Source organism: Opisthocomus hoazin, chromosome 4, assembly GCF_030867145.1.
Source record: "Opisthocomus hoazin isolate bOpiHoa1 chromosome 4, bOpiHoa1.hap1, whole genome shotgun sequence".
Taxonomy (NCBI): domain Eukaryota; kingdom Metazoa; phylum Chordata; class Aves; order Opisthocomiformes; family Opisthocomidae; genus Opisthocomus; species Opisthocomus hoazin.
The window spans coordinates 90,607,692-90,622,671 of record NC_134417.1 but is presented as its reverse complement, the minus strand read 5'-3'; the positions used below and the strand labels follow the sequence as shown (position 1 = coordinate 90,622,671).

The 14,980-nt window shown below is 38.0% G+C and overlaps 1 protein-coding gene across 18 annotated transcripts in view; it reads right to left on the bottom strand.

Moving 5' to 3' along the window:
* ADCYAP1R1 (ADCYAP receptor type I) overlaps positions 1-14,980 on the bottom strand; it is a 144,888-nt gene that overhangs the window by 13,889 nt on the left and 116,019 nt on the right. For 9 of the 18 annotated variants that reach the window (XM_075419854.1, XM_075419861.1, XM_075419860.1 and 6 more), the window contains 2 exons: positions 13,716-13,807; positions 2,811-2,864 (listed from right to left, as the gene is read on the bottom strand). In XM_075419854.1, coding sequence (XP_075275969.1) covers positions 2,811-2,864; positions 13,716-13,807 — 146 coding nt within the window. The remainder of the gene's footprint in view (positions 1-2,810; positions 2,865-13,715; positions 13,808-14,980) is intronic. The other 9 variants (XM_075419863.1, XM_075419864.1, XM_075419868.1 and 6 more) reach the window with 1 other exon arrangement.

Genomic DNA, 14,980 nt, shown 5'->3' with positions numbered 1-14,980 from the left:
AACAACCTGGAGGCAGGCGGGCAGCATTACGCATCCAAAATACACACGACCTTTGCAGTCTGGTGTTGTACAGAAGGTAACAAAACAGTATATTAGATGAAAATTGACTGCACGCTTGTGGAGAACAATCAGATAGTAACAGAAACTTGTAGGATAGAGATTAATCTGAGAAGAAGTTGGATCAAGTGTTCCTCATCTTCGTGTGTGAGTAACCAAGGTAGAGTGGATCCCTTCTTTTAAGTGAAGAGTACTAGTAAGGATGCTAAAGGACTTTTTTCGCAGCTTCCTTGATGCATGGGGCAGGGAGTTCAGTATGGAAACTTCATGTCTGACTGATATTTCAGAGTTACTGCTTATTTTTTGTCACACACATGAAGAAAGGTGTGGTTATAACAGCAGCAGGCACTTATATTATGGACAAGGACCATGATCTCTACGTGTTGTATTCTAGAAAGAGCTGTTATGGAGAATGGGGTGTTTACATTTACAGCTAGCTAGAGAGAGGCTAATTGAAATCAGTTTTCAAGAAGGGTGATGCGAAACAACATAGGAAGGCATTTTGAGAGATGCAAGGACTAGAGATTTTGTATCCGTTATGGTAGGCTGAAAAACATGAGAATTGAATCACAGAATCATAGAATGCTTTGGCTTGGAAATGACATTTGGAGGTCATCTAGCCCAACCCCCCTGCAGTGAGCAGGGGCATCTTTAACTAGATCAAGTTGGTCAGAGCCCCAGCCAACCTGACCTTGGATATTTCTAGGGATAGGGCTACCACCACCTCTCTGGGCTACCTAAAAATAGTGATTGTTGACTTTCAAGGGGACATTTTTTGTTTTGTTTTGTTTTCAAAACATGTTTTTTTTTCATGCGATTCACCTCAGGGAAGGTTGTATATTTACGGTATAAATGTCTAAGTAAACTGGTCTTCCTTGGTCCCTTGAGAATCACCAGAGAGTATAAGTAGTCGAGACAGAAATACACAGTTATCAGTCAGGGTATATCTCACCTATTTTACATTTCCACTTTAGGGTGGAATGAACAGCACACCAAACACCACTGACTACCCTGACTAAACCTCCATCGACTGTAAAGGATAATATGATTTTTTAAAGCAAATGACAAGGCAAACTTCCAACTTTATTCAATCAAATCGAACTCTGTTTCTGTTGCTTTGCTAATAAGCACAGTCAAAGGTTTGTGTTCACCTAGCCATAGATGGAAGATGCCGTTTATAAGCTGAACAGCAAAATACAATAAACTGAAAACAGATTCAATTTATCCCTACTGTTAACTCCTTTAATCCAGTCCTATTTACCACATTTTTGTTTTGTTCTCCTTTACTTCCTTTTTGGGTAATCACAACCTAGTAACTGCATTGTTATTACAGATTACAGCATAAGAGCTGGAAAGAATACAGTATCATGGCATGCCCACAGCCAGCAAATAGAAATATCAATCGTAATTTAACTTGCAAAATGAATCTCATTTCTTGGATGATGCAAAGGAAGTCAATATGAAAATGACTGCTCCTTTTACAGTATCAGTTCTGTGATAAAATTATGCACTGCTTCTGTTTGTCACAGAGCTGAGCTGTGCATTCATTGTCAGCTAAGACTGATCAAAAACAAGGAGGGAAGTTTCAGAGATAGTTCTTTTTTTACTGTGGCTGAAATATTCTGAAGTGACTATGGATTTTGAGTGTCTCACTCATTTTTGATGACCTGATCTGAAATGTATTTTATCAGACCAGTTTTTACCACAAGAGGGCTACTCAGCATGTCTTGCAAAGCAGTGCTCATGAAGGCATTTTATGATACATAACTTGAAAATGGAACATCTAAAAATCAATAATGACTTGGAAAAATCTTAGTCATGGGGTTTTGTAAGGGATTCTGTTCTTCAATGACATACTTAATGTTGTTATGGTAATATGAAAAAAAAAAACCCCATCCATGTCTCCTTTACTCCTTGTGCCCTGTTTTATTTGGCAGGGACTTATTTTCATTACAGTTTTTTCTAGTGAGTGAGTAGAACTAACAGGGCAGCACTAGATATTTGCTAGAGTTATTAAAAGGGACAAATGATTCTGAAAACAGTATCTAAGAATTAAGTGCTACTCCTCACCCAATGAGGGGAAGTTTACACATGGGCTCGTGATGGAAAACTTTGCTAGCACTTCTTAGGAAAATATTAGTATTTTACTGCTGTTAGCATTTTCTCTGTCATTCTATCTAAATTAGGTAGAATCGTCTCTCTGATCTTAGATATTGTAAAGTGACCCAAAATCTTTACAGAATCAATAGAATTTTTCTTCCCCACCCCCTTTTTTAAAAAAAACCTTTTTTTATGTATGCATTTATTTATTTATTATCAAAGTAGAAATATTGGTGGGAGAAAAAGAGAAGAGACAGAGGAGGTAGGAACGAGAAAGAAATAAGAAGGAGGAAAAAATAGCCAAATAAGAGAAAATTAACTTAAATGAGATTATGGATATTAAAACACTACATGAGTTAGGGCAGGAACTTCAGAGCTCTGCAGGCACACACAGAATAGAATTGGTCACAACTAACTATATATGTCTAAGACAAATTTAAACTGAACTATCACCCTAAATTCACTGAATCATGGAAAGAAATGGGCACTTCCAGAGGCTGAGCTGACCTGTGTGACAGAGGCGTCTAAGACATATGGGATGAATTGTCTTACGGAGATGCCCTGGTCTCCCAGTTTGACCATAGACGACAACTAGACTACTTAGATTAAATACGAGACTTTAGACAGCTAAAGGCAAACAAGCTGAGTCTCACCGCATGTGTCCTGTGCATGGACTGCAGCTGCATCTGGGAGGAAGAGGGAGGGTGCTAGGGTGGAAGGGGAAAGAAAAAGTTAACATTCCTGGGATTAAATGAGTGATGTATGATGTGGCTGAAGACCATCTTGTCAGATGGAACACCTTGATGTCTGGCAAGTTAATGCAAATGAAAAAGTACACAAATTTGAGACAAAGGTAGTTGCAACTAAATTTGAAAGACTTTTTTTAAGTTTCTCAGTGGTGCTTAAGAGGAGTAAAATGAGCATGCTGATTCAGGGAAATGAAGTTATGCTCTGTTACCAAGGCCATGTAGATCCATAATGAAAAAGATCAGAGTTCTAGGTTCATGTCACTAATAGCACACAGGAGATGACAGAGTTTGTGAACTGTCTCAATATGATGAAGGGGAATCTTATGGGGAACATGATGAAGGTAGAATTTAATTCATGCAAATTAAAACTGTGCCTTGTTAAGAATCTTTGTGTGCACCCTGCTCAACTAATTTGATGTAACCTCACTACAAATAGGATTGGCAGCCATATAGCAGTAGAAGGAATGTAGAAACAAATTAATGAAATAAAGTACTGAAAACATAGTAGAAAGTTAACCAAAGTGAAAGTAGAATGGGAGAGAGAGAATAAAATTGAAGAATTGAGCCGTACCATCTATCCTGTGTGCTACATGCCTACTTACATACAGGTGATCCTGTTTGTGGGACTTATTTTCCTTGCTACTTGATAGCTAAGGAGTTCCTCAAGCTAAACTTGTTTCCTGGACTAAATACTAACTACATTTACAAAAATCCTGGATTTACTGGTCAGATGTAAATGTTTGGATAACTGAACTTATTCTGTGAGCAGAAAACAGACTACACAACTCCATCTAGCCACAGTGACTGTGGGCCCTGATCCACTGTGTGCGAGTACACGCATTCACCCCTCTCATGTAGACACAGAATAAGCATGGGCGCTTCTCAGCCAAGTTGTTCTTTAGTTCCACCTCATCTAATTTTTGAAGTTAGCAGCGTAGATGTATGCCTTTTACCTTGTCGTCCCATGTTAGCTTTGTAGTCAGTGGTGATAAACAGACCAGAAAGTGAGATTTATCTGACCTATTTTAAACATGTTGCTTAGAGCGGAATAAATTGTGCCAAGGATTTTGTTCTCTGGACTGGGCAGATCTCTACTGATTGTGGAAGGAGCCCAGCATGATTATCTTATTAAATCAGGCGTATCCCATGCTGTCTTGCTAAAAGTAGAATCCTTGCTGTGTTTTTCAGAGAAAAGACAACTCTGTATCTCTACTCTTCAACTGAAAACAAGCTCAAAAGTCTTAGTCTAGATGCTCAAAAGTCACCTTTTGCCAAAGTCTTAATCTTGTTACCTTTAGCTCTACTTTTTACTGCTAACACCACTAAACCAAACAAACTTTCCCCTGACCTCTCGAATGGGTCTGAGGTATTCCAGGGTCATCTTGTGACACCTGGGAGTAATCTGAAAACAAGTTGGAAAAAAACCAAGAAAATGTGAGGTGTCCTTTACAGTCCTTGTCCAAAATAAATTAAAATGAGTCAACTTTAATGGGTGCTAGTGCTCTCCTTTCATCTAACTTTTTAGTGTCTCTCTCTTTTAGGGCTCTTGCATTGGTTTAACACGTGAGAGGTCAGCTTTGTTTCTCTCCACTGTTTTGAGTAGATGTGTCTTACACAGCTCAGTGGGTTGCTTTTTTTTTCAGTGATTTGGAGGAACATAAATAAGATCTTCATTTTTTGTGTCTATGAACTTGTAAAGTTAATGAACGTCAAGCTAAAAACCAGGACATGTGTAGGAAACCTCACGAGGGTCTTCCACAGATTTCAAAATTCCCATATTACAGACAACATTAAATTCCTTCTATACACTTTACCAGAGTGTACTTTTAATTCCACCAAAGTCAATCTGTTGTAACTGAAAGCTAGATGGTAAATACAATAATATGGCAGAGAAACAATATGTCTGTGACGAAACCACTATCACCTCTCCAGAGGCTCAAGCCGGATTGCTGCTTGCAGACCATAGCTGTAGCTGAAAATTACTGTTTAACAAATGTCAATTTTAGCTGGAACTTTTTGTCCAATAATTCTGAACTTTGTGCAGAACTGAGGCTGGAATTCAAAACAGAATGGTCAAAGAGAGCCAAAAATCACGTCTACAATGTTCATTCTTGGCTTTGCTAACTGCTATAGAGTGGACATGCGAGGATGGAAAAAGCCATCAGAGATCAAATAATGAAGAGATAAATCTTAGTATTTAACTATGCTTTAGAGAAAAAAGCTGGTAGTAGAAAGCAGAATACTTCCACCAAAAACAGTCTCTAAATGAACTGCAGCTTCAAGTTTATATGTCCTGATCGTTCCTCTGTATTAACTCTGGAGATTCTGTTTTAACAAGTTAGATTATTCCCACTGAATCCAGAGCAAAGGCTAATGTCATGCATTATGGAATAATTCTGATTGAAGCACAGTAACATAACTGTAGTGTGGAAGACAATAGCATGTTTAGTGAGAAAAAACATACTACACCAAATGAGATTCTTAAATGGTTTTGAACAGAGGTATACTGTTGGAAATGAAGAATATGAATGTCCAGATCCAGACATAAAATATCCAAGAATGTGATTAGCTCATTGCCCTTAAAATAAACAAAAGAGCAAAACTCAGAGTATTTATTGTCACAGTCTGGCACAAGAAGTGGATGTTCAAGCATTATAGACAGGTCTTAGTCCTGTCAGCTGGCAGAGCTCGGCATTGGTGAAGCTCCACTCACTGAGTTTATATGATTTGCAGCTCTGAAGCTTCAGTTGTTTTGTCTCACCTGCCTCACATGTTACACAATATCCCTGCAGATGACCATCCAAGTTTCAACCCATCTCTATAACCCTCCTCAATGGAAAAAGAGAAAGCTGCCTTTGCTGCAAAGGCCTGAGCTTGCAGACATTTCATCATCTGAACAAATGTGGTGTTGTCACTGGAAATACATAGAGGAGTTGCAGTTTGGAAATCTCTCAGTAATGATACAGGTGCACAGCAAGTGAAGTACCAAGGCTATGATGTGAACCATGTGCACAACTTTGGATTGGTCCAGTCTTGATGTAGTATGCATTTGTTCAAACCACCTTCATTGAGACTTAATTCAATATTAAGCCATCGTAACTTGATGCCCTTTGAAGGTGTACTTGTATGCTCCAAGGCAGGAAGAATTTCTTCCTGGGCAATTAACCAATTACCCAGTTTGCAGCACTCAGTTCCTTTTCTGCATAGTGTTAGGTACAAGACTTTCATGAGGAGTTCACCCTTCCAGATTAAAAAACCTTCTGGACTGCGACAGCACCATCTTTCTCGCCCCTTTCATACCTCAGGCTGTAAGGACTATGTACTTGCTTGGAGTACATCCTAATAATTCTTCAGATGTAAAACTAAAACCGCTGGATGTGAAGCATGTTAGGTGCTGAAGTGAGACACAAGAAATTAATGGCAAGGAGAAGCAGAGACACTGAGAGGAAATTAAACTCCTTTTGTTCTCTTACGGTAGAGGCAAAAATGTGAATGGCAGCAAAAAGTAAATGAAAGATCATGGATGCTGGTATGCATCAAACTTTGATGTAAGTTGAAAGCACATTCAAGATCAGAGATGTCAGAATTATTCTCCATTCTCTGCAGTCTCGCAACAACTGCTGCATGACCAATTCCTTCAGCTTCAGGTTGATCTTTACACTAAATAACCAGTTCAAAGAAAAAAAGTACAAACTGATTTGAAGACAAATAAAATTCCAGATCTATCCCTCGCAGCCTAACAATGCATTCAAAACAACAGTCTTAGCTATGAGCAATGCAGGAGGGAAAGGGAAAACATCCAGAATTGTCTCATTTGGATGCTCACAAGTTAGCTCTCGGTTTGAGGTTTCTGAAATGTGAGCTGAATCTCCAAGATCATTCTTTCCCAGTAAGCAAGCTACCCCGATAGAGAACACTACGCTGCACCCAAATCCATGGGTAATTTGTAAAGATGCATGGCCTTAGGAACTAAAAGTTCTCTGTCCTGCTGATCTCCATGACAACTGAGGTTTATCAATACAGGTCAAAAATATGTCATTCACTTTGAAGAAGCACAGTAACTTTAGAAACACACTTGAGGTCTGTACTGCGTTTTCTTTAGGAAGGCTACCTTAATTTTGCTAATCAGTAAACTTCAATGTGTGGCAAAAGTTAGAATATTACAGAGAATTTAGTTAAGTGTAGTCATTTTCACATTAAAGTCAGAAGTTTTATATTGCACACATTGCTAGAGTATTTGTGCTTTTTAAAAAGCAATATTAGATATATTTATAGTAAGTCAGACAGTACATGTGTAGGCAAAGTCCTATGTTTACACAGGTACACAAGCACAGACACAAACACTTCTGTATAAATCGTGCTGGCTTGAGCCTTCAGCTGTTTAATGGCAATGAAGCCATGATATTTTTAGGCTTTGAAAGACATTTAGGTCTGAAATATCCAGATATACGTTACTAACATTTCAATAGGAATTCTTAAGACACTATTTAGATTTTTTTATGCCTAAAACCTCTTGGAAACAGGGCTGTTAGGGTTAATCCAACCCTTGATAGAACTGTTGAGAGTGCATCAAGATTTGCATTACTGTTTCTTCTTAAAATCATGGAAAAAAACAGTTCTGTAAACGCAACCACATTGTTGAATATAACACGGCATCTCTCCCTCACAAAGCTGTACACGTCCGTGATCTTTCTAGAGAAGGACCATCTATAAATGACTTCTCTTTTCATGCAAACATGTTCTTTTCCAGTTTGCTGCTTGCTCTTGTAACAGATGGAGAAAAAGTTCTGTGATTTGCTGATTTAGAACACAATCTCATTCTCCAAGGCTGCCATAGAGCCTGGAGTCAAGTGCAAATTTTAAGTCACCAGTAGAGAATTGTAAAGCATGAAACCTAGGCAGATTTCAAAAAAGTCAGCTACTTCTTCAATCACAAAAATCAGTGTTGCATCCTTTCCTCTGTCCGTACATGCATTAAAACCATGAAATTGCCCATAAAAATACCTTACAGCAATGTGCATAGTGTTTAAACAGTGTTTAAAGGCAAAGTTATCCTAGTTTTCATTACTATTTCATAATAGAAAATAACAGGAGTCAGCCTCCATCATACAGATATCACCCGTGCAGGCCGAGGCACACTGGACTTGCGCTCTAACCACCTTCTAAGGATTTTAAAATAGCAGAAGTAGAGCACTTTTTAACACTGCATTGATCACAGAGGATCTTGTAACCACAAGAAACAAGTTTTGTGATCAATGATGTCAAATCAGAGCCTGTCAAAGCTCCTGTAAAGCACTTGTATGTCATTGGAAATCAGTGGAAATTCCTTTAAAAATTGATTTGCTCTTCTGGATTATCCCTCTGGCAAGTGGCCCACGAAATAACAAAACCACTTTCAAGGTGCACATAGTTTTAGGTCTGATCCCATCATCATTGTAAGAACATAAAAGATGCATCTCCGATAGAAGGACAGCGACTAGGTTAGAATGCTAGATTTGAGGACTAAAGATGTACGTTCCTGTTCCTCTACCTGCCACAGGCACTGGGAGGGATTTTGTGTAGCCCCCTCTGTGCATCATAGCCTCAGCTGCTCATCAGGAGTAACAATTCACAGGAACATTAAAAATATGCTAAATGTTCTGTGCTATTTGATTTTATAGCAGTTGAGACCACAGTAAATCTATAGATAGATAATCAAAGCAGAATAGGGTTTCAATTTATCTGAAAAGAAATAAATCCCTGTGTAACTATAGTCTTGCTAATTATGGTACACAGCCTATATAAGCTTACATTCCTAAGGGGTATACTCATTTTTTTTCCAATTCTACCTGAAAAGATTTGGCACAAATTAACCCACTCCCCCAAAAAAATCGCCAACAAAACAACAGAAACCGAAAAACCGTCAAACCAACACCCCAAATAATAATTTCTTTTGGGAAATACAAAGGAAAAGTATGGTAGTTGTGAATGAGAACATTTGCTCTAGACCATTAAATAAATCTGTCAAGAAGTAGTGTCAATCACAGTAGCACTCTTCTAGTGTTTCTTAGAAATGAGAACTGGGTCCTTGTTGATCGTGCACTGACACCAAATGATCTTCGTATTTTCTTGTGATAGAAAAGAATTAGCCCAGGGGCAGGAGTTCTTTTCATTGCTGGGTTAGTGGGCATTCCAGCACTCAACAGACAGTACCTGAGGTTTAGAAATTCAAGTGCCATGCTGAAGAACATATCGTTCATCAAACATCTGCCATTTTCTTGTCAAAAATGAGACTTCTCTCATGAAGACCCTAATAATTGTTAACGCTGGCAGTCTGAGCACTTGCAGCAAGACAAAGCGGTAGCAGAATGAATAGTTGAGTGTCCAGTGACTTTGTAGGTGAGCTGTAGAGGAGTGTTGTTTACCAAAACAAGTTTGTCACAACATTGCTTCTCCTGCCTTAACCCTCTAGGGTGCACCATATGTAAAATCATACCTACCTATGATACATGCCATGTTTCTCCTTTCTTTCCAGCAAGATGCTGATTGGAGGAATGACGTAGACCTGAATTAGCTATATATATGTGGGGTTTGTTTTCTTTTCATTGAGTTTTCAACATGTGATACAAAATTTATGAAGAATCTGTTAAAGCAAAAGCAGAAACAAGCTTCCCCCTCCCAAATTACACTATTAATGATAAACTGGAAATAAAAAAAAAAAAAGGTGCTTTTTCAGTTAAATGTGTTCGATCCTCAGAAATGAACGAATAAGCAAAGAGTTGATGGAAATGTGTGGGCTTTTTTAATCTTAAGGGTTATTTCAGCATGCATCTACATCATGCATACCTACTTAATTACTGTAGTGGTTTATGGTAGTGAAACTTGGGTAATCTTCTGTCTATAATGACTCTTTCAGCAGTGCAACAACGCTCATGAAGATAATAACGTGGATTTAAGCTCTGTGTAGGCATTTCTGTAGGAATATGGCTTTTAGGGGGGAGTGAATGTACCGTCTCTACAATTACTTGACCAAAATCAGGATGCCTGAATGCAGATTCTGACATCCCATGTTACGCACTATTGGCTGGATTTCCCAGGGGAAAAACAGTGAAGCCTTGCCAGATGAATTAATTACCTCTTTCCTAAAATTCCAGGCAAGGGACCGCTGTATGAAAATCCGTGCAAATACTGTGGGCCTGATGCAACACACTGTGTGCTGAGCCCTCCGTAGCAGGGTTGTGAATATGTGTTTCCAGGCCCCAGAACTGTGAGTTGGATTGAATATACAGGTGCAAACACAAGACATTGTCATTTGTACTGAAGGATGAAGTATGTTATTTGTACTGCAGGATGAAGTATGCCCTGTCCATGACCATGGCACATTACTACTATTTATGCAATTCATTCACCAGATGGAGCAATAAGCCTGTCTGAACTATGCAGACAGTTGTCTTAATTACACTAGAAATTCAATCGATATCACTTTATGATTCCCCAGAACCTGAGGATCTCAGAACTTCTCATTCAGATAAAGATCTGTTACATTTGTATTACCGAACTTGCTTTGATTTGACGCTGAATTTTGTGGAATTATTCAGGACTGACACAAGACTAACTGAAACCCCACCACGGTTCAAGAAACAAAGTTAAGTCTTTTTCATGCATTTGGCAGTTCACTCTTAATAATAAAAAGTAAATAATGATTCTGATGACTACTGGGAGCAAGCATAAAAGCTGCTTAAGGCTCTCAGACACCCCCCTCCACCATAAAATTAAAACGAACATTGAAAAGGGTGGCTTCTATTTCCTTTTGAATTCCTATGTAATCTGCTTAGATGTTTTTGATAAACCTAGCCCTTCATCATTGCAGCCATCAGGAAGAGTTTCTATCTAAAACATCAGTAAAAGCAGGGTGGACCTGTTGTTCTCTCAGAATCTGACGTTTTGAGCTGTTCAGTCTGAAATGGGATCAGCAGCATGCAGGGAGCTTTGAAGGGGAATTAAATTGTGACGAAAGATGGATTAGGCCTGCGACTGGTAATGAATGGCTGAACATAGAAGTTGAGAAAATGGAAGTTTACAATCACTAAAGCATTTTACTACTGCCGAAAAATATTTGGAATTAGCTACATGTTTCTAAGTTTTTATCAGCCTAAAGGCAAAGGCTATTGTGTACAACGATCATCAGAAAGGTTATTTAGAGAGAAAGTCTGATTTTTCATGGGGACACAGCGCTCATTAAAGTGCTGCAAATTATACAGATTATTGTTTGGTTTTCTTTTTAAAGCAAGCCTTAGAATTTCCAGTGGCTACACTGTTTTAATTAAGCATTAGTTCCCCAGTAGTGCACTCTTCTGTTATGTTCCTGCCATAGCTCACAGCTAACTGCAGTTGTGGGAAGTTTTAATAATGAGTGCACAGTGATAATAATATATAATTAATCTTTGAATTTAAGCACAACCCCAAGGCTTTTGAAGCCAAATAAAGGCTTACGTGATTTGCAGAACCGTGACCATAGTGCCTATAAAATAGAACTGGAGGTAGATTTTCCTAATAAATTAATCATTAAAAGGGCCTGAATGTAAACGTGTACCATACGTATAAGAAGAAAATAAATCCTACCCAAAATCAATAACCAAATTTTTGTGGGGGGTTTTATTTTCTTTTTTGGTGATGGAAGTCCTGGCTAAATGGTTATTCCAAAGAATGGAAGATAGACACCAGAGTAAATCTCCATCTCTGCTGCTGATATCATATGATATCACCTTCAGAAACAGGCTGAACATCCTTCCTAGACCACAACTAAGCTGTCTCATGTACTAAAGGCAAAATAATTAAAGATTTTGTGGAATAAACATCTGGATGGAGAATTTGGTCTGATGGGATGATGTTTCATAGCTTGAAACAGCAAAATAGGACATGGAAAATGTTTAATATGGACCAGTCTAAATGCAACAGAGATTTCAATATGGTGACATAACCATACCATGATTTATCTTTTTTCCTCATTATAAAAGCTCTTTTTACAGGATACGTGGCACAAATATGGAGTATGCCGGGTGTATATCTGCATAGACTTATTCGTATCATTTCTGTGTGACTTTTCTGTTGTTGAATCTGTTTGGATAAACAACACTCCACTTCATAACGCATACATAAATGCAAGATCAATTTATACACACCCATTTATAAAGTCGCAAAAAAATATGAAAAAGAATGGCAGCGAATGAAACAGAAAATATGATGATTTCTCTTGGTTTTGGTGGCTAACTATACACATAGGAAAAGTATCAGTAAAACCCAGTCACCATATTGATCAAAAATGACAGGGATGTTTTATAGTCTAGTTAAATCAGTGGAGTCTATGGCATGCTTTGCTTCGTATGTGAGAGACGTGCAGCAGACACCAAACATGCACTTAGCAGGTGTAGTCAGAACTAGCTCTGCACATCTTGGGTGCTAATTACAATCTAAGACTCGGTGGACAACTTCCCAGCAGCACGTGTGTGAGAAGGCTTCATGCAAGCCCTAGGAAAACCATGCATGTACTTAAACTATTCACTACACTTGCTCCTGAATTTTAATGCTGATATATATTCACTGCAGAATGAATTTAAAGCATTATTTTTGTGTGTGGAAACACAGTTTAGAGCAAGATTCAAGGGCAATGCTTTCAGTAGGAAGTCTGACTACAGACACGCAAAATTGATGCATAAAATATTATAATTTCAGGTAAATGTAAACAAGACAATAGGAAAGAAGAAAAGAAAAATAGGCAGCTGGGGAACATATTTTTCCCTGAAAATTGTTTGTAAGATGGATGACATCATCATACCAGTGTGGTTACTTAGGGTGAAACTGATCACTCGGTAACTTTTTAAAAAAGTGCTGCAAAAGAAGGCTCTTCTACTTTACCATGACATCTTTTGTTTTTATTTAAGGTTTGCATGACTTGCCCTTTTTCACAAGGAATCCAGTGCTGATTCAAAGTCTTACCTATATTTATGAGTGCTAGAAATCTCTAGAGCTCACAAATTATAGCAACACAAATGTGCATGGCAGTTCGGCTGAAAAGCCAAGAAAACACCAAAAGTGCTGCCATTTCTCTTAGCTATTCAAAATGATTATATAATTTCTGTATGGATAATGACTGCATGAACTCAAAATGGGAAAAATGGGAAATAACCATCTCAAATGGCCAATTTCTGTCCTCTAATGAGGTGGAAACTAATAAAAAGTGTGTTGGCTTCAAAAAATGTAAACCATAAACAAAGATTTAAAACATCTAAAGGAAAATTTTAGAATTTGTCGTGCATTTTTAAGCAATTCTAGGTGTGTGCGGGAATTGTTTGGTTCAAGTGGAATGCATTCAAAGTTGCAAGAAATGTGAACATAAGCAATTTTAGGAGATCTTCCTGAATTAGAATTTAGTCCAAAGTTTATGAAATCTTTTCACCATATCTCATATGGACCATGTCTCTGGAACATATGAAGCACAGCAGACTGTCCCATGAGTGTGATAATATTTATGCCTGGTCAGGATGTTAATTTCAAGATAACTGACATGTATAGAAGTTTTGCAGGTTTTTTTCAATCTTGTGTTTATGCTTCTTTTCTAGGCCTTTTAAAGAAGGGTGAAAGTTGGCATTAAAATGCACTTTAGTGGCTTTTGAGTTTAAAAAAATGTAAAAAACAGCCAAAGGAATTTAATAGACTCTGTGACTCTTTTTGAGAATGAAAGAAATTCAGCTGACCTGTCTTTTTGTCTTTGTCGTTTTTCCTATGTGTATATTAGAAATCTTAATTGGTTACAGCTTTATTTGTACTTACAAGTAAATGCTGGATTCGTTGCCTCCGATATCAGGTGACTGGAGTTTCTGCACCAGTATCACAATTATGCCAATAAAAAGCACAAAGTTTATCTGAGGAGAAAAAACAGAAAAAATTATGAAAATTATATGTTTGTTCAAGTATGAGAATGAGACATTCCCAGTGACTTGCTGGTTCCATTGCTGCCGCCTTCTCCAAACTGTAGTCTAGAAGTTTTATAGGGTCAGGAGTAAGGGAATAAGTTTACAAGGGTCTTATTGCCCCTTTTCCAGGCAAGAATTACCCTCCTGCAGCAGGTAAAGTAAGGCAGAATTTCAATCCCAAGCACCAGATAAGGCAAACGTAAGCAAAAATGTTTCAACATTTTTCATTATCAACCAGTGCAAAGAATAAAAAGAAAGATTCCTGCACATTAAAATCTTATAGCAAAGATCTCTACAGTAAAAGCATCCTTAACTCCCATTCTCTGAACTAAGGTATTTCTCGTTTTAGCAGCATCCATCAGTCACGATCTAGTGTATTCCCTTTCCTGGAAATCCCAAAGTGTGTCACTCTCCCTCTGTTTGGCTGAACCTGTCCCAAGACAAGATGACTTCTAATGGCTTTAAGAGGGGAGGAGGACATGTATGTGGCAGGGAGGGTGTTTAATGTTCTTCTTCATGTCTTTTAGTTTCATGCCATCCTGGGAATCTTCTCTTTGGTAAGGTCATGTCACTACAGATACATTTTTTAAAATTTTGAGATTAATAAAATCTGTGTATTTCAATGCTTTGGCTTCAAATTAACGCCAGAAGAAAACAGTGGGAAATTTAACTGGTGTCTTATGCAACCTTTTACTCCTGTAAGGAGACAAAGAACTTAAACTAGGTGTGCGCATCTCTTTAAGAAGCATTTTCTGTTTGATCTGAACGCTACAAATGAATGGAGAAACCAAATCATCCCTTGCTGGTTGCTTGAATCTTTAATGCCTTCAACAGAAGCCAGGTATAACTGATTCCCCAAAGCCAGAATGTGATCCTTCATAGAATACGTCTGTCAGGCATGGAAATTCACATACATCAATGTCACAAAACACCCAGACCATTGGACCCTCTCCATCTTGATACCCTTTAGTGTTATTATCTGAATTTTTATGTCTGAAGGTTACTGTACTTTAGAGAGCTGTCCAAATACTTACAAGGAGAAGCACCAAATCTGATGAAAACACTGACATATAGTTAGCTACCTGTGAGCTGGATGTCTAAACTCCCACAACAGTCAATGAA